This window comes from Oreochromis niloticus, linkage group LG8 (genome assembly GCF_001858045.2).
Source record: "Oreochromis niloticus isolate F11D_XX linkage group LG8, O_niloticus_UMD_NMBU, whole genome shotgun sequence".
In the NCBI taxonomy this organism is placed as follows: Eukaryota; Metazoa; Chordata; class Actinopteri; order Cichliformes; family Cichlidae; genus Oreochromis; species Oreochromis niloticus.
The window spans coordinates 13410944-13429351 of record NC_031973.2 but is presented as its reverse complement, the minus strand read 5'-3'; the positions used below and the strand labels follow the sequence as shown (position 1 = coordinate 13429351).

Below are 18408 nucleotides of genomic sequence, written 5' to 3'. Positions count from 1 at the left end.
GTTAGCCAACCCACACAAGCAAAAATGAAGCCGGTAAAGGAGTTTTGCATATACAAACAAAACTGCAATTTCATCCATTTGATCATATTTTCAACTCCAATAACCTTATAAAAATTCTTTGAAACAACAATAATAACAATAAAAAGTATGCAGTCCTTTCAGATATATTTGCCGTCTCAATTTAAGGGTAGTCTCAACCTGGCTACCCCCATAAAAAAGGTCTTACCCTGCCACACTGCACATCTAAAAAGGACATTACCCATTAAAACATGCATTCATTTTTTCTTACTCCTCTTTTAAAAAAAATGTTATCACTAGAAAGATCTGGAAAGTAAAAACAGTCACATGCAAAGACATTTTCAAAGTTGAATAAAGCTGAACATAAAAAGAAAAAGAAAAGAAAATCCAAGAAGTTAAATGGATATAAAAGAATGAAGCCTGGGCACCGTCTCTCCGGTACCATCTCCTGGATGAAGGCATTTTAGACATTCAAAAAGCACATTAGCATTAGAGCAGCAGCACTGAATTAGCGCAATAAACAGCAAAGCATAATCATCATCATCATCATCATCACCAGGATTTCATTTTTCATTCTTATTTTTGTTGCTGTTGTTTTAAATCATCAATTATCAGCTGTTAATTTGTGTGTGGAATCAACCAAAAATAAAATCCAAGAAGATATTTTTGGAATTCAAAGGTCTCTCACCAAATGAAATTGGTGAAGGCTCAGATCTGACTGTCCGGGGAATTCCCAGCGGAAGGGCCCCTGTAAGGCAAAGATGGACGTTCCCAAGTCACACAATTATATCAGCTCTCCATCTCTCATCTATTCTTTCTCTCACTCGTACACTCTCACACACACACGAACACAGATATCTGCACTCATTCCCAGCCGGCCAGGTTTTATGCAGAAAGCTATGTGTTCTCCCTGGAAATAACGCATCCCCCTGGCCTTTTAGTTATTTAAGCGACTGCCTCATCTCTGCTGGCTCAGCTTTCTCCTGGGTGCGCGCTCGGCCCCGTTATGACTAATTTTACTCAGAGAGAATGGGAGAACACTGGCTCGGCACGGGGTTACGCGGTTGTCGGTACTGGCTGGCTGGTTGTTCAAACAGTATTTCACTTTGGTAGAACATTTCATCTCCTCAGCATGCGCACCTTCACATATGTTCAGCAGCAGTCAGCTGATCTAGGGACTTAGCGTCACCACCATTTTGGCAAAAGCTCAAAAATATTTTAACTGCAAACAGGCAACAGGATGAAGAATGTCACCAGTCGTGCTTTTACTGATGGCAGAACCGCTGAATTTGAAATAAGAAATTACGCCTGAAATAAAATGATGGCGACTTTGAGTCCCCAGAGCAGAATTTTCAGGTGTTTTTACCTCTCTGATATAGGCATTAAAATTGTGAACTACATTACTAGGTTTTCAAATACCTGATTTTTTTCCTTAGGAGGCATTCAGAGGTTAAACTGGCACATTTAAAAAGATAGATAATTTGCCTTAAAGTTTGGGATTATAGAGGACAGGAGGAGAAGAAAATAAGGGCTGGAGATAAAGAGCCAAGAGGCCGAGACGCTTAACAATGTCTTTAAATTTAATACGCACACTTGACCAAATAAATTAAATATTTAACAATTTGTATTCTCACTGGGTGGCCGGTTAACAAGTTATCAGGTGTTTTAACACATTAAGGTGTTATGTTCCAAATCCAAGGAGCAAGGAGACTCTTCGGGCTTTGTTGTGGTGTTGTTGCTGACTAAGCCAACACTGAGTGGATTGTCTGTGGGAACAAGCCACCGTCCAGACTGCTGGACAGATACAATGACTGAGGTGCTCTCATTTTCATTGTCACAGTTCCCGGGCCTGACGCCATGTCTCGACTGCCTCAGATTTTGGCCCGAGCCGATGATGTAAGCGTGACCCCTTGAACAAACTCCTTGTCTGGAGAAGACGGCGAGTGACAGCGGACAGTCACAGCCGTCTGTAATCTGAGAGCTGGACGGCACCGCCAAGAAGAACTAGCCTATATAAATGAAATCTTCAGTGGTGTTACGTGCTAAGTTGGATTTACATATCGGTGTATAGAATGACAAAATGCAGTATTAGTATTAGTAAACTCAACTAGGAAAATACTTGCACATAAAAGAATCAGATGAAAATATCTTGTTATGTTTGAGATGTGCAGTGAAGGACAAGGATGGACGGAGGGACACATGAACAAAAAGAAAACAAAAGGTGGGGTGGAGGTAGAAGAGGTTATTTAGAAAAAGGCTTAAATGCAGAAGGAAAAAGCAGCTTAAGGCTGACATAAGCCAGGATAGAGAAAGTGCGCTGGGTAAAGCCTATGGACAGTTTGTGGGTGGTGGCTGCTGACCACGGGGTCGCTAATTAACAAGAGAGAAGGCTAGGCCTCCCGGAGGCCTGGACGATTGTCTGGACAGCCCAGGTGCATGGCCCATTCAGACCACAGGAAGCCCCCTTTATCCCTCTTCCCTCAAAATGGACAGAGAAGTGGTCAAGGAGGGTGAATGTGATCCTGTCTCTTTCTAATGCTGACCTCGAGTAGCAGTCGCACGACTATAATAGGAATCCACAGAGGCACTGTGGTCTGTCTTTTCTGAATGCATGGCTAAAGCTGCTTTTTCCCCCCAACCTAATATCAAAAATATGTCACTTTGTATTATTTTCTTCCCAGCCTCCTTCTAGTAGAGAACCGGTGAGAGTGAATGGGAGTAAAATACACATGTTCAACAGTTGCAAAAGCTCAGGTGGGAGGTCTTACACACCGTAAAAATGCCCAGATTCCATCACTTCCTCCACACTAATTACCATACACTTGGAGCGAGTGCCCTTCTTCTCTTCATCCCTGAGCCCATGCTTCACTTCCTCTGACACACACACACGCACACAATGGCACACAGCGAGGTGCAGTCGGGAAATGGTTAACACTCCAGCCGTCCCCTGCTGCCAGTGAAAGCCCACAAAACAATGGAGACATTGTTCGTCCAGGACTAGACTCTAGACTCTAGGGTTGTGTACGCGTGTGCATGAGTGTGCACGTGGATGTCAGAAAGTAGACTGTGTGCGTATGCTCTTAACATGGACATGCCCACCCACCATTCCCAGAATAGCAAATTAGGAAATGTGATTCAATTAGAATGGCATATCTTGGTTTCTTGGTACTGGATTAACTAAAATTGAGAAAAAAGAAGAAAAAAACTTTCTGAAAGTTGACAAATGATGCCATGACATTACCAACATGAGCCTGGATTTCAGCTACAGCAATGCTGTTGATGCCATCAACACATGTTGTGTAAGAGGTGGATTTCCAAAACAATCTCATGTTGTGACATGTTGTGTTACCGGTTAACGCAATAATCCCTATCTAAATAAAAGTGTAAGGCTGATTAAGTCACGCATATCTACCGCAAAACCTATCGACCAGCTTCAGGCTACTTCCTCTAGCCAAGTGTGCACAAAGAGTCTTCAAGACCACAGTGTCAAATTAAAACCTCACAATAAAAAAGGCAAGTTGACAAAGTAAGGACTGTTTATGATCTTTCCCTCAGGAGCTGTGTGAGGCATAAAAATGTTTCTTGGAGTCTCTCCCTCTAGAAATACACATCAATAGGCAGATAAATATTGAATAACTTTCAACCAATGGCATGAAAGTTCAGCAGCGGCAGGTTTCGAGGCTGCCTGCGGGGTGGTCAGGCACTTCAAAAAGTCCTGCGTGCCCCCCTTTGAGGGCATGGTAAACAGGGGCATACACCGTGCCCTCAGAAAGACCAGCCGGCGTGAGGTCACTTCCTCTTTTTCTTGGCTGATCCTCGAGTGCTCCACCTCGAATGAGCCTTCCAGACAGAAATGACACCATCTGTCTGCATCTCTGTCCCTGCCCATCTCTCTGTGCCTTAACTTTCTCAGAGGCTTTATCTGCAGGCATCGATGTCTTTCCTTCTTTCTCCGTCTTTATATTGTTGTTTTAACTGTCTCTGGGTCACTCAGGCTTCAGATTGCTGTTATCGACAGGCCAATCAAGAGGTTCTTATCACTGTCGAAGCAGCCTGCTAGTGCTCCAGGCAGGAAGAGTCAAGGTGCTTGAATGTTTCTTTGCATTTGTAAACAAAAAGAAGCTACTGTTTACAGCCCAATTGATTGATAAGGGGATCACGTACTAGATCGTGCAGACCTACATTTTGTAGATGTAAAAAAAGAAGACGAAGAAGAAGAAGGGAGAAAAAAAAGGCTTGACCGATGAGTGACACCTGTGGGAGTCCGCGTGGGGTTATCATTGGAATTCACTACGCTGTACACAGTTATCTGTCTTTTCTATATGTATGACAGCCGATATGATGCAAACCAGGGAAACATTCAATCACACTTCCTTCTCAGTCAGAGGTGGATGCTGGAGCAGGATGGAAGGAGTGGCAACAATACAAGCTGCAGTTCACATTCAATTTCATCACTTGAACTAACAGCCAGTTGTGTGCCTATGCAGCCATGCTGCAATGCCTCTGATCTTACCAGCCTGTGTACTCTATCAAACAGATCACACTGGGGTTGGGCAATATGACCACAGATATTACAATATATTCTCCCATATTGATCACTGTCAGTACTAATCACGCTAAGAGTTTAAGAGCGCTCTCACTATTGCAATGTGATATTTCTTTGGCTCTCTGCTTACAAGTAAAGCCCAAAGAAAGCAAAAAGCACACCAAAAGGTTTATTTAGGATTCAGATGAGGTTTTAATTATCAAATCCAACTCACAGCCCTGTAAAAACCCATTTAGGAGATTGAATTGGAAAAAGGTTGCTCAGGCTCACTATTATTTTTGGCCAGAAATCACCTATTCAGTCCCAAACTAAATTGTATCCATGCTCAAAGCCCATCTGTGCCCACACTAGGCTTAACTGTTCCTTTTTACTAGGGGTTATGTTGGATGAACATATGTACATGTTGCTGCTATCTGCAAACTAGATGAGCTACAGTGTCCAATGTTTATCTGTGGTACTGGCTAAATGTAAAAGAGCTACATGTTTATAATAACGATTTATTTTCCCCCCACCAGCTTAAAAGAAAACGAGATAACGAGAAAATAAAATATGGTCTGTTTCAGAATGTCACTGCGGCATCTCTATTTTTAACATAACTTTATTCGTCTTTATTTGTTTTAAAGCAGCAATTTTCTGTTACATTTAATCCCACTTTACTGCCTTAAAGTGTCCTTTGGCATAAAATGTTCCAGGATTTTATTAAACTTGGGAGAAAACTGATCTGGCCACGGCTTCGCTTCTCTTCATGCATTTTGCTTTTACATCTCCCTGATCTATTACTTATGACCAATTTATGTCTTTATGTCTCTTATCTTTTGGTGTAACTCAATAGGTACGGTCTCTGCTTTTCACTGTTGCGAGCTTATTTCTTCCATCAGTCTGGTTGTCCATCTTTCTTGTTTCATGTTTGTTTTTGCCCCATAGCCAATTTCTGTTTTGTGAGCTGGTGTTGCCTTTTTGTTCCAAGCCTATTACTGTTTCATGCTTGACTGACTGTGTGGCGTTGTAATGGAGCTTACTCTATGTCTTCTAAAAATCAGATGTTTACATTTATAAAATGTGCTTTAATTGCAATTATAGATCATTTTAGCAGCCAACTGAGGTCTCTAATTAAAGCAGTTTATTACAGAAGAAAAGCAGCATGACGTCACCCCCAGAGTCTCCAAAGTTAGAGCTGCAGCGCTTTTTCTTGTCCTTAAACTTCTTCATGCGGGGAAGTAACGTGAATTGTGCTGCACGAGTTGATGCGTATGTGAGGCGGTATTTACAGCCATATGACTCATAGCAGGATAAAACCTCAAGTATTTACCTGCAGCGTTTGCTGCCTACGACCAGTTTAATGACTTCAGAGAAGCTGGGACTCTTTTTCTCAGCGTCTCCGAAAATAACAGAGTAAGAAGAGGCCCCCTGAACTCTTTGGTATAAAAATAACACTAGCATCGCGGGCGAAGATAAGGAGGGCCTTAGCTGGGCTTGTTTTGTTCAGAATAACACTGTCATCACTGGCTCTTTGTCTTGAAGACCACTTTTGACAGGGTTTCTGTTTTAAATAAAAAGCCTTGTCAAGTCCTGCTATTTTTAAGCTATGTTGTGCCTAACTTAAATAGCCAAAAACACTAAAGAGGCTTTGGTTTGCCAACTTTTCAGCAAGCGTTTGAGCACGTATTTACTACACACCATAAATGTAAGTGAACTGATCAAATGTCATATGTGACTCAGAGGGACACCGTGTCTTGACAGTGTAATCTGCGTGACAAAAATCCTGACTAAGTTTGGCGTGAGCTCCAGAGTCATGATGACAACTGTGCAGCAAACACAAAAAAGGTGGGGGGGGGGGGGTTTACTTTGTAGCAATTACCACAGGAGATATTATATTCACGAGGATACAAACTTGGAAGGTTTCTCCTTCTCAAATTTTCATTTTCATAACAGTTAATGCACTCCGAACAAAAGTAACAACTGTGCCAATAACGGCCCAGGGCGTTGATGGCCACCTCACTAATTCTGCTCAATCCCTACTCTCATTGATTTTCTTGGCTCGCTAACCCTGTGACCACATACGCACACCTCCCCATGTTCAACCTCTCCGCTGACCTCCTGAAAACTTTAAGCCTTTGGCTAACTATGAAGTTCATATTCAACTGTTCAATCTAGAACTGCTAGCCTCTTAGATATTGACATGCCTGGGATAGATGCTCTGTTATGTGCATGTACTGAATATGCCCCTATGGCTGTCCAGCCAACTCTCCTGCCAGAGTACTCCTCCAACTACATGGGTAGGGTAATCAATGCTGAAGGAACGCCCACACTTCTCTCAAAGGCGGTGTATTAGCAGCCCAGCGTTAGCCTGTTCTCATGAAAAAGTTGTCAACACGAGACCAGTTTTTCCACCATCAGCCAGCTCAGCCTGGGCCGGGAGTTATCATTTTTCCCTGAGATTACAGCACCTGCCACAGCGGCCGCCCCTGATCGCACTTGCAAAACCTCTGCTTTCTGGGACCCACGAAACTGCCCTTGTCAAAGCGTGCACCCGCACAAAAAAGAAAAAGTTGATATAAAACTGACTGGGTGGTTAGTGACTGTGTTTAAGGGTAAATGCAAACAGCTATGCGTATTCAAGTCCAAGGGTTTGTTTCTGTTCAGCTCCGTCAGTCGTGAATGAGGGAAGAAAGAGATAAAGGACCGAGCGGCGTATTACTTACAACGATGTGTGCCGGTGAAGGGGACCTGGCATCTTTAAGTGCTTGTCTACTTTGAAGACTTCCTGGTTGAACATCTAGCAGGGGCCATTTCATCTGTAGGTACTGAATGGCAGAAAGGAAACAGAATGGAAAGAAAGAAACAAAACATGTTAACAATGCAGAAAGCAAAAACCAAAAGACCAAATTAAAAAAAAGACAAAAAAAGGGGGGAGACGACATTTCTTGACAAGTGTATGGATGTGGAAACTTAAAAACATGGAAACGCAAATAAAGATCTAAAGGCGGATGGTAGAAGGTGGTGAGGATGGGTCAAGCATGCACATGAGAGTCCACAGCAGCAGCAGCGGCAGCAGCAAAACCAAATCATATCAGAAACACATAGCACACATGTGGTAACCAGGCTCCATCGCAGGTTTAGAGCTCTACTTATCTTTAATTTTTTTTTATGTTAGCTAAACAGCAGACACGTGATTCAGTGACACTTTTTTGGAGTTAAGGTCGAGTTAGGGCTGGCACTGTACGCAGCTTATGGCTTTAAGATGACCTAATGTCATAAATGTGACTGTTGTCAGACATTTTATTAGAACCCATAAAGCGGATAGAGCATGGCGTCTCACCACCACGCTCGTCTAAGGCTAAACCTCTTGACTGCACTCATAAATGATTGACTTGGCCTCTATCAGAAGTCAGGCTGTCTCTTTCTCCCACCCTCTCTCTCTCTTTGACACACACGCACACAGATAAGCAGAAACACAGGTCAAGAGAAACATCTGTCTGGGTAATAAACTTGGTGGCATCCTTTGTAATTTGATGACATCGGTTACGTTGACCTTAAAAAGTACTAGCTCATACCTGTTGGCAAAACGACCGGGAAAATTTCTGGACATGTGCATATTCAGTCAGAATAAAACATTGCAAATGCTCAAACATGCAAGAGCAGTATGAAATTTATAAATTCTTGCTGACCACACAGTAAACTGTGGCTTGCTCAGCCACCAACTGCCTGGTGTTGACTCTGCTTATCAATGTCACAGCCACCTAGCTCGAGGGAAAGAGGTCACAGCAACTGTTTCAGCTGTGAAGGAAAGGGACAACAGGGGCTCTACGCAGCATAATAACAACAGGGTATTTCAGTCACATTCGAATATTTGCTTCATATCTGCTTCAATTCCATTGAGGAATCACTGGGGTTGGGACTAACTAACACCAAAGAGGAGTAACAACCCTATGCTGTAACTTCAGTGCCACGGACACTCTTAAATCACACTTCTTCCCAGTCTCTTCTCCATATTTATATATAATTATTACACCCATGATCACATGTTGGCACATGATGACAAAAAGTTTGCATTATTTGTTCCTCGAGAACAATCTATGCAGAGCAGAGGAGATCGAGCTTAATTGTGTGGTAGCGCTCGCACAGCGACGAAGGTACGCATCCGCTTTCTTTGTGTTGCCATCTCGCAGAAGTGACGGCTCGGGCACGTCTGAGGATATGTGTGTGCGCATGTGTGCGAGAGTGTGCCGGTGCTGGTGAGAGTGAGCGTGTCGCGACCCTTCCTGAGACTGTGTCTAAATCAGTGGTAATTAGCGAAGGGTTCACTGTGGGGTGTCTGCCAGTGATAGACGCTGGAGGGAGTTATTGACTCCATGTCCTCGGTTATAGCCTGTACTGGGGAAAAAAACAGTTTGCTGCCTGGTCTTTCTCCACAGCTAACACTCATTTATGACCCAAAGATGGCTTTTACTGCTAAAAAGCTGGGTTTGTTTATGCTTGTTTGTATGTCCTCAGAGTGGAAAAGGGAATGGTTGTAAAAACTCCAGAGCCAAAGTCTTGTGGGCTTTTTATGCACCCCCTACACTGGGTATTAATTGCCATGAAGGGGAGAGAGTAGGAGAGAAGGGTGGTGTTGTAACAGTAAAAAAAAAAAAAAAAAACCTAAAAAAAAAGGCAAGGAGTAGGAGGAGGAGAGTGACGGGGCTGCTGTCATGTATGAGGTAATTCAAGACAGCGTCCAGTGGTGCCAGAGGGGCGAGAGGACAGGGCAGTGGTGGAGAAATTGGAGGAATTGTGAATCCAGTCATGGGAAAGTCCTGCCATCGCGTGTGTACACGTGCTCACACATTCGAATTTTCAAACACAGCTGCAGCCAGGGGAGGTTAAAACAAGGGGACATTCTGAGGAGGTGGGTAAAGACCGTGAAGGTGACACTCCAGAGTGGGGTGATGGGGTAGTGAGACACCAAAAGTCTAGCAGGGAGAGAGGGAGGGTGCTGGGAGTGCATGCCCTGACAAGTGGCTCCACTTCAGCTCTGCTGTTGCAAATGTTCTCACACACTAATCTCTCCTGCAGATTTTATAAGCATGCCGAGGAAAACGGAGCCTTGGCAAGAACCAGACTTTCCGACCACCCCCTTCTTGGCCTCCTGCCTCCCTCTCCTACTCTCTCTCTTTCTCTCTCCGCAGGCCCGTCTGCCCTGCTAACGGACACGCTGCCTGGGCTTGAGTAGGCCGTGACCTCTGACCCCCTCTCTGCTACTCCAAGCCCCTCCCTGTTCCCAACTCTGCGACCTGAAAACTCTCCTGCTATGAGGGGGCCCCCCGTGTAACTCAAGAGCCATTCCAATGTGACAAATTGCTCCATTCCAGGATAACTCTCTCCTCTCGTCTGTCTCTCCTCCCCTCCCTCCCTCCCACACATACAAACACTAGCCAGCCCCCTTTTGACGGACCCCCACCCTGTAAGAGCCATCCTAGCGGTTGTGCTCCTGCTCTGGGTTATGCAGCATGCGGCTTCTCCTTCTCCTCTCTCCCTTTCAGTCTTCCCACCCAATATCCCTCTTGTTCTCTCCCCACTACCCTGCACCCCTCCTCAGCTGGCCACCCCACAATGGGATCTGAATGACTCAATTGTCTCTGATGAAGTGAAAGACAAGGGAGTCCTCTAAATCCTAACAGAGGGATGAACTCAATCTCGCTTGTCCCGATTTTCCCGTCGTCTGCTGCTTTCCTAAGCACAAGGAGGCAATTGGTGATTGGCAATTTGGGGGGGGTGATGGCAAGGGCTACAACTAACAATTAATGTCATTACTGATTATTACATATGCTTCTTTTTTTTAAAAAAAGGTAATCAATTTATAGGTTTAGTCTATAAAAGATTCCAGAGCACAGGAACATTTAATTGCCAGAACTTGTCAGAGTCCAAGAACCTTGAAATTGGCTGATGTCTGACACTTCGAAACTCCAATACCAAACACAGCATTAGTTTTTGACCTGCCACAGAGTCAAAGTGGTGTTCAATCCCAATGCCAGCCCACATCAGCTGACAGCTCGGATGATACCCTTCACATCCAATATGTAAATCATACATAGAAAATTTTTAAGCTCTATTACGCTGCATATCTGCAAGCCTCTTCGCAACCCACGTAATCCGCAACTCCTTTTTTTATACCCTTTCTGTCTCAAACAAAGTCAACTCTGTTGTTTCGATGACTCCTGTATTTGTGTTGTTGCAGCTGTCTCTCTCTTTCTTACCGCGTATGTGTAATTGTAGGTAAAAACAGTCATGCTGCCAAATATAAATTGCACTAAACAGAAATAATAATTTCTTTTTGAATACACATGACCTGACCTGACCTGACCTGAAATATCCTTACCTCCGAGGAAGCCCCCCCCCTTTTGTTTTACAATGATTAATTCTATAACCTTTTACTTGTTTTTGCTATATTTTGTTACTATACTATATCTGAGTAGGTGTTTCCTACTTGCACGTTGAACCACTCACCCAAGTCTGTGACTGACTGCAACTACACCCAGGTTTGACATGTTATGAGCCACAGAGTGTTAACCCAGATCTGACTGTCATCGAAGGGAAAACAAGCTAGGGCCCTGGTACCGTGTCACAGCTCATGGTAGTGGGGAAGGAAGCAGCCTAGAGACAAATGAACGGGCATCCTGAGCTCACACCAGCTTCCACCACTGTCATTACCAATTCAACAAGCTGGCACAGAAGCAATTTGGCCTCAAACACCACTCCCCAGTACCCACAGCAGACACCCAAATCCTCCTGAAAATAAACCTTTTTTTCTTTACTACAGCCCATCAAAATTTGACAAACGCCAATATAAGATATCGACAAAGAAGAAGAGGAAGTCTTACTCATAATTTTTTTAGTGTGAACGAGCAGGATTGTTCTGTCTGTTTCTCGTCAACAACCAGCTTCTTCTCTATAAAGCCCCCCCCCCATCTGATGTTTTTATCACATGCCACTGCACGGCTTGTTCGTTTTGTTTTGGATTAAGAGCAGAGGGCTCCAGACCAATCAAACAAACAGAGGTCCTTATGTGCCAATGTGGCTCCCAAACGCTGGTCTACTTTCCAGATGGGGAACAGGAGACAAATGGGGGATCCATCGAGCATTTCAGCCATGTGAGTAATGTAAAAGATAGAAAAACGGCAGCCTGGGTTTTAGTGTCAGCATATGGATGCTGGGTGTTGCTCTAGAGTCCAGCAGATATTCAGACCATCTGTGTCCACCTCATTTCACAAATATGACAGCTTTACACAGACATCGGGGGGAACATATACAGATAACAGATATACATGACCCCCCACCTCCAATCCCAACATACTGTACATGCTTATTCACTGATTCACACCTGAAAAACAAAGCTCACCCATATTTGAACATGCCACGCTCGACTGGGCCAGCAGCTCCTCGGGGAGGGCGCTCAGAGATGGGATTGACAGCTTGCAGATTACACCAATCAGACCCCTTACTATAAAGAGCTTTATTTAAGTCTGAAATGATCAAGGCTAGTAAGAGAAGCCCATTCAAAGCTGCACGGAGTAAACTGCACCGAGCTTAAAAGATTAGTCCATCCAGTTTGACTACAATTTTATCCCTTTAAAAACAAGAGCTGAGCATATTGTCTTGATCTGTTGCGGATAATGCTGGCAGTCTTTGTCCTCACTCACAGGTGCAGGAGAAGAAGCAAACGCACGCTTATTCACGCGTAATTTATTAAGGGGGAGAAAGTGATTCTCTGTAACAGAGAGGAAAAGCTTAAAGGAGAGTCTTTGAAATCTTTTTGGTTACAAAACAAACAAACAAAAACAAAAAAACCCACCAGCCCACTTTGTTACATGATCCATTGTTGTGTCTGCTTCTGCATACAGCACATGTCTTTTCAGGAGGAACGTGTGTTTATTGTAAAGAAAGCCTGCGCAAGAGTTCCTTGACAAAACTGAGAGAAAGTTAGCCAACACAAGAGGGTCCATCATGGCTGCTTTGGTTCTACTAATGCACATTTTATGAGTAAATATTAAAGAAAAAAAAAAAAAGCACCCCACCTGATCTGATAGCCAGAGGCATTTTGCAACCAGGAAAATAAAAGTGAAATGTGGGAAGGCCTGGGGTTTGTGTGCCCTGGGGCGGGAAGGGGTCCGCTGGGCCCATATTTACTCCAAAGCCAGAACCGCTTGGGGGTTCCACTGGCCCTGACAGCACAGGGGCTGCCGACCTGATCCAAAACCTCCCTTCTCCTCTCCTCACCTCCTACCCCTACCCCCTTTGCCAACAATCTCCACCTAAACCTCAAACTCCCCTCCTCTTTCTCTCTCTCACTCGCTTTCTTTCTTGCAGAAAAACTCACCCTGACACTTTCATATAAGCCTTTTTTCCCACAAGGGTAGAATGTGCACATGACCTCTCCTGCCTTTCTACCCAGCTCAGACTTTGCTCACCGTTTACAATGAAGCTGTAGAAACGAGGAACTACTATTGTTCTCAATTAGTTCAGAAAGCACTGTAGTCTATGATGGAAAAGGGGGAGCATTTCTCAGCTTTTAACACTCTTTTTTTGTCCATGAATGCTTCTTCTTCGTCTTTTTTTTTTCTTTTTATCAGGTCTGTCCTGGAAGTTTGTGTCACTCCTTTTAAACACTGGGTCACGCGATAAGTATGGCTATGCTCCATCACTGTTTGCTTAGCAGGTGTGGACAAATGTGCTGTTCAAACACCAGCTGACTGACCAGAGTTTCAAAGGATTGCACAAGCCACAGAAGACATATTTTTCCTAGTGCAAAAAACAAGGAGAAGACATAAGAAGAAGACTAGAAAATATAGTTACATTCACTTAATTTAATTAATTAGATGGGGAAAGTGTGCCACGAATACTACCTGGATGAAACTATAAAGTTCTCAAAAGAAGTGTGAGGATGATGTGACAGCATTCTAAAATACGCCAACTTCTCAGCTCGTCTCAGAAAGTAAACACCGTTCCATTTCTGACTTTTGCACCCCCTCCCCCCCTGGTTAACACTGTCCTGTGTCATTAAGAGTATCTCTTGGCTGCTCTATAAATAGTGGCATGAAGGGTGAAGGCCAGCAGGAGATGGCTAGTCTTCCATCGGGCCAGTTAATGAACAGGCACTCTGGCACCTTTAGCATCCAGCTCTGCGACACAATACCTTTTCTTTCAGGTGTTCCTCCTGCTGCTCATCTTTCTTAGTGACTCTTCCACTTCTTTTCGTTTCCTTTGCTTGGACACAAATAGGCTCTAGGGTGCTTTCACTGACTTCCAGACTCACTGGGGTAACAAACTGTTATGAGCCTGGAAGCTCTGATTATTTCAGTGGTAGTAAATGAATCTTAATTTATTTGTTTTACTTGCTCCTATTAGGGTTGTTAAATTAATCAATTAACAGAGTGGGATATTCAGGCAGACTAGAAAGAACTGATATCTTCTAGCGTTCACACCGTAGAAGCTGAAAGAATACCTTAATGCTCAGTTTAGGCAGTGTACGTCAAGCATGTGTTTTTTTGTACCTCAACAGCAAACGACAGGCGCCCTATCAGATCAACACGATGAACAAGTCCCTCCACATTAGCCAACAGTGTAATCAGATATCAGATGTACAAAGTCAAAGGTAACTGGAATTACAGGTTTGTGTTCTCCTGAAAGCTGAAGATCAAATAATCTTGGATGTCTGATGAAACCAACTAGCAAAGGAGCGAGAAAAAAAAATGAAACTAACAAACACATAAGTGAGGAAAACTGGATTTCCTTGAATGGCTTCTTGAGGATGGATCCAAGCTCCGAAGACTCCAAAGTTAAGATGCTCAACTTTACAGCAAAAACATACAGGTTCCAAAGTGTAGTGGTTAACACATGTGGTTGGCAAGCAAACTGGTTTGTTTCCCTTTCTGGGGCCCCAGACTGTTAGGTTGTTAGGTCATCTAGGTATTAGAAGTGGGAATCACCACACAGCCCATACAATATTATCACAATACTTCACTCCTGATAAGATATTATTGGGATTTTTAACATTTAGCTGCGTTTTGTAATACGTATATTGCTGTTTATCACCTTTTTTCAATTTTAAATAATTTCTTCAAAGCTAAACTTCTTGTTAAACAATAACAACAATGAAACAATCCCACTTCAGTCATTTATCAAGCATACCAACAATGTCACTCAACCCTGCCAGAAATGTTGCCATAAGATGGAGTCAGTCTGCTATCATTCTACAACTGAATAGTTGAAATCTGTGAAAATCACAGATTTGTAGATGTTTAAAAGGACAGAAATTCATATTTTAGTATTGCACTTTTATTCTAAAAGAATATAACAAGAATACAACCAGCTGGCAGCCAGCTGAGTCGAGTCCCCTTGAGTTGTGCTCGCTGACAAAAACTCAATCAGACAGATGGTAACAGTCTTTCTGTCCTTAGTATTCCCATAGTGTTTTAATTTATTTTAAGAAATATCGATATTTGGTGTCTCTGTATCGATACAATATCGCCACGTAAATTTATTCCCCACACTTACAAGATATATTCACTTCAGGCTCCAGCAGACCAAGAGGCTGAGATTCATACAAAGTGGACTTCACAAGCCAACAAGTGACGGGACAAAGGCTAAATGTGTCTTTTACAACAGGTTCAAAACAGTCCAGTTACCAAAACACAGCTCTGTGAATAAACTTAAGACAACATAATCTCGCTGAAACCCATGTAAACACCCAGTTTAAATATTAACTTAGTCTAGATAGTTCCAGTAACTGGGATTTCTTTATAACTTATTTAGCATCATTTTCTAATAGTAATCCGTTGAAGATCAGTGGCAGGAGGGGCCAATGGTCCGACAAAACAAAGAGGACCTTGCCAGTTGAAGTCTCATACACGCTGACCTACTCAGAACCTGCGTGGAGGTGAACGGGCATGTCTGCAGGCCTGGGTGTGTCTGAGCCCCTTACGCAAGGCCAGGGCAGGAGCTAGGAGAAGAAGAGGTTGGGCAACTCATATGTTACCTTTGCAGGAAGCAGGCTTAAGGTTGCAGAGGGGAGAGTTAAAAAGGTGAACAGCAGCTGAGCTCTGCTACGGGAGAAAAGTAAGCTGATTGCAGCGCCCACGTTCTGCTGGAGAATGCTGTATTTGGTATTGTGCTGGAGGAGAGCTGAACGCTGCCCTTGATGTTGGGTGTCTGGTTTTGTTCTTCGAGAGTTCACTATGAATTAGTTAAACGGCAGACTGGATATAGGGAAGCTATGAAACATGCCTCAGAGGGAGAGAGTGTGTACACTCTCAGGCTTCACAAAGACTTCCGATATTCTGAAAACACTACACGCTATCACACAATTCCACCTACGCGCGTTCATCAATCACAAAGCATTATGTTGAAGGCATCACACGCACATACCAACAGGCAATTAATCCTCACAAAAGAATCATCTGAAACTAACAAACATTTAGTCTGTTTCATGTCTCTTTCACACTTGCGCACCTTGAAGCGGTTCAGCCTCCATATTCATGAGACATACTCCCTCAGCAGAGCTAAAGCCCAGGATTTTAAGGTTTCAACTCAAATCTCAAATATGGTTTCAGGTTATAGATTTGTAACCCAAACAAGCGGGGAAAATCATTAGCTTTCATCTAATCTATTTTAGGTTCAATTAGCTTTAATCAAACTTATTATTGCTGTTGAAACACGGTATTTACTATGATATTGTGCACGGAAGACAGGGAAGAAAAAAAATGCACACGAGCAATTACATGCACGCACACACAGTGGGGTACTGCCGCTTTGCCACGGTGGCTTAATGAATAAATAAGTAATAAGGACTTGGTTATTGGAGCTCATTAAAATGGGGGATGCTTCCGAGACAATAAGACTTGAAGAGGGTCAGGGGAGGCGGTTGTGTGACTAGGCTAGTGTCACACACCCCCCTCGCCACCTCCGTACACCCCATCCCTCAATGACCTGACCACATGGCCCCAAACGCTTACCTCCAAATCAACTCTGTCAGCCAACCTTACCCTCAGCATCCCCACCTTCGCTGACACGCAACAGCGCATACATCTTCTAGGATATGCACACACACACAAAAACATACACACCTCTCTCATGGTTAATTACCACTTAGCTCAATCACGTGGTGATCTGTCCATAAGAGCCCCCTCCACCTTCCTCCCCCGCAACACAAACAGCAGCACACATGCCAATTATTGATGAATCTTTAATATGGCGCTTTGCAAAGTCTCCATCTCATTTCCTACCACTGAGCCGATGATTACGCTTTGAGTAGAGGCTTTAGCATCCAAAAAAATGCATAAAACAGAGTAAGAATAAATTAGCTTAATGCAATATCATTGCAGGCCTGAGATAAAGTGGTCTGAGCCATTTGGAGAAGAAAGCTAACTTTTAATTTTTTCTTGGGCTCATCCTGTCTTGCATCTCTGACTGTATATAAAACCCTGGACACACACTCACACACACACACACAAACACAAAAATCCCACACCACGATAACATGTCAATAATGAGCTGAGGCCATCTATTGATCAGCTTAATTTTGCATCTATTAGCTAGGGAACGGCTTGCTCCGGGGGCGAGGGAAGCCAGGCGCTAACACGCACCGACAGGCTGGATGGAGATCATTACAACTGATGTTCACACACACGCTGTGATTGACATGGAGATAAGGCAGGAGAGAGCCCAGGCTCGCACGCCTCCCCGCACACTAAGCTAATGATACACCAAATGTGTGCTTGGTGTGTGTGTGTGTGTGTGTGTGCAGGAGCATGATAGAGAAAGCATCTATCTAGAAAGAGAGTTGGAGCACAGGGGGAAAAAAAGAGAAAAAGAGGAGAGGGAAAGCAGGCCACACGCCTTTGCTAATTGGCACAGTCAGACAACGAAGCTCATAAAGGACGAAAAAGCATTTAGTGAAGCATCTCAGCTTTCTAGATCGCCTTTATCAAGTCTGTGTCATTTAAATACAGTTGCAAACAGCACAGCAAAAGCCCGCTTTTGACCTGGAAGGCCACGGCCTCGTCTGATTCTTCCTTAATTTACAGAGTTTGCATAAGAAACTCGGTTAAGACGTTCATTATGAAAATCGTTTGTTTTTTCCGTGAACGGCTGATTGCAAGCTTCACATGTCAACGCTGCAAAGGAGAAGATGAAAAAAACAAAACAAACAAAAGAAAGAAGCAGAAAACAGGCCTTTCTCCTCCTCTGAGCTTATTTTGACACTCTCTTTTTCTCCAAATCAGAAAGAAAAAGTGAGGTAGAGCATAAGGGTCAGGTTATAACCTCTCAGAACAAGTTTTCAAGGCGTGCTGTTGGAAATCAAATGTGTTTATAGTCATCCCTGGCAGACGCATGCAAAGGCAGGGCAAAAAGAAACAGCTGTAAGGCGAAAAGGGAGATAAAAAAATAAGCAAAATGCCCGGCTGTTCTCCCATGTCCAGAGAACAAGCCAGTGGTGGATGCAGAAACTGCACAAAATGGGCAACTTTGACAACCACTGTCCAATGTTTATAAGTTGCAGGGGAGTGGTTTTCAAAGCTATCCAAGGGCAGTTCGCACTGACCCTAAATCCAGCTTAAGGATGCATCCATTCAAAAGAGGGTGTGCAGAAAACAATACGGTATGTTGCCCTCATCCTGCTGCTTAACCTAGCAGCAAAGAGCCCAGCTCGGCATTGACGCAACAAGGTGCAATACAGGGATGCTGCTGCTGCATGTTACCCACACAGACAGTGGGAGAAAAGGAAAAAGAAGGGCCAGGCGCTGGAAAAGCACCTTTTACCTCGGCGTCAAAAAGGAAACATCTGAATCTTTGTGTACACCCTCTCT

General features: G+C 43.6%; 1 protein-coding gene across 25 annotated transcripts in view; it reads right to left on the bottom strand.

The window, feature by feature from the left end:
- Window positions 1-18408, bottom strand: part of tcf7l2 (transcription factor 7 like 2) — a 106096-nt gene that overhangs the window by 50517 nt on the left and 37171 nt on the right. For 13 of the 25 annotated variants that reach the window (XM_013269466.3, XM_013269481.3, XM_013269480.3 and 10 more), the window contains 2 exons: window positions 7267-7368; window positions 707-766 (listed from right to left, as the gene is read on the bottom strand). The exons of 4 other annotated variants lie outside the window; for them this stretch is intronic. In XM_013269466.3, the coding sequence (XP_013124920.1) occupies window positions 707-766; window positions 7267-7368 (162 nt within the window). The remainder of the gene's footprint in view (window positions 1-706; window positions 767-7266; window positions 7369-18408) is intronic. 8 more of the 25 variants (XM_013269471.3, XM_013269487.3, XM_013269476.3 and 5 more) reach the window with 1 other exon arrangement.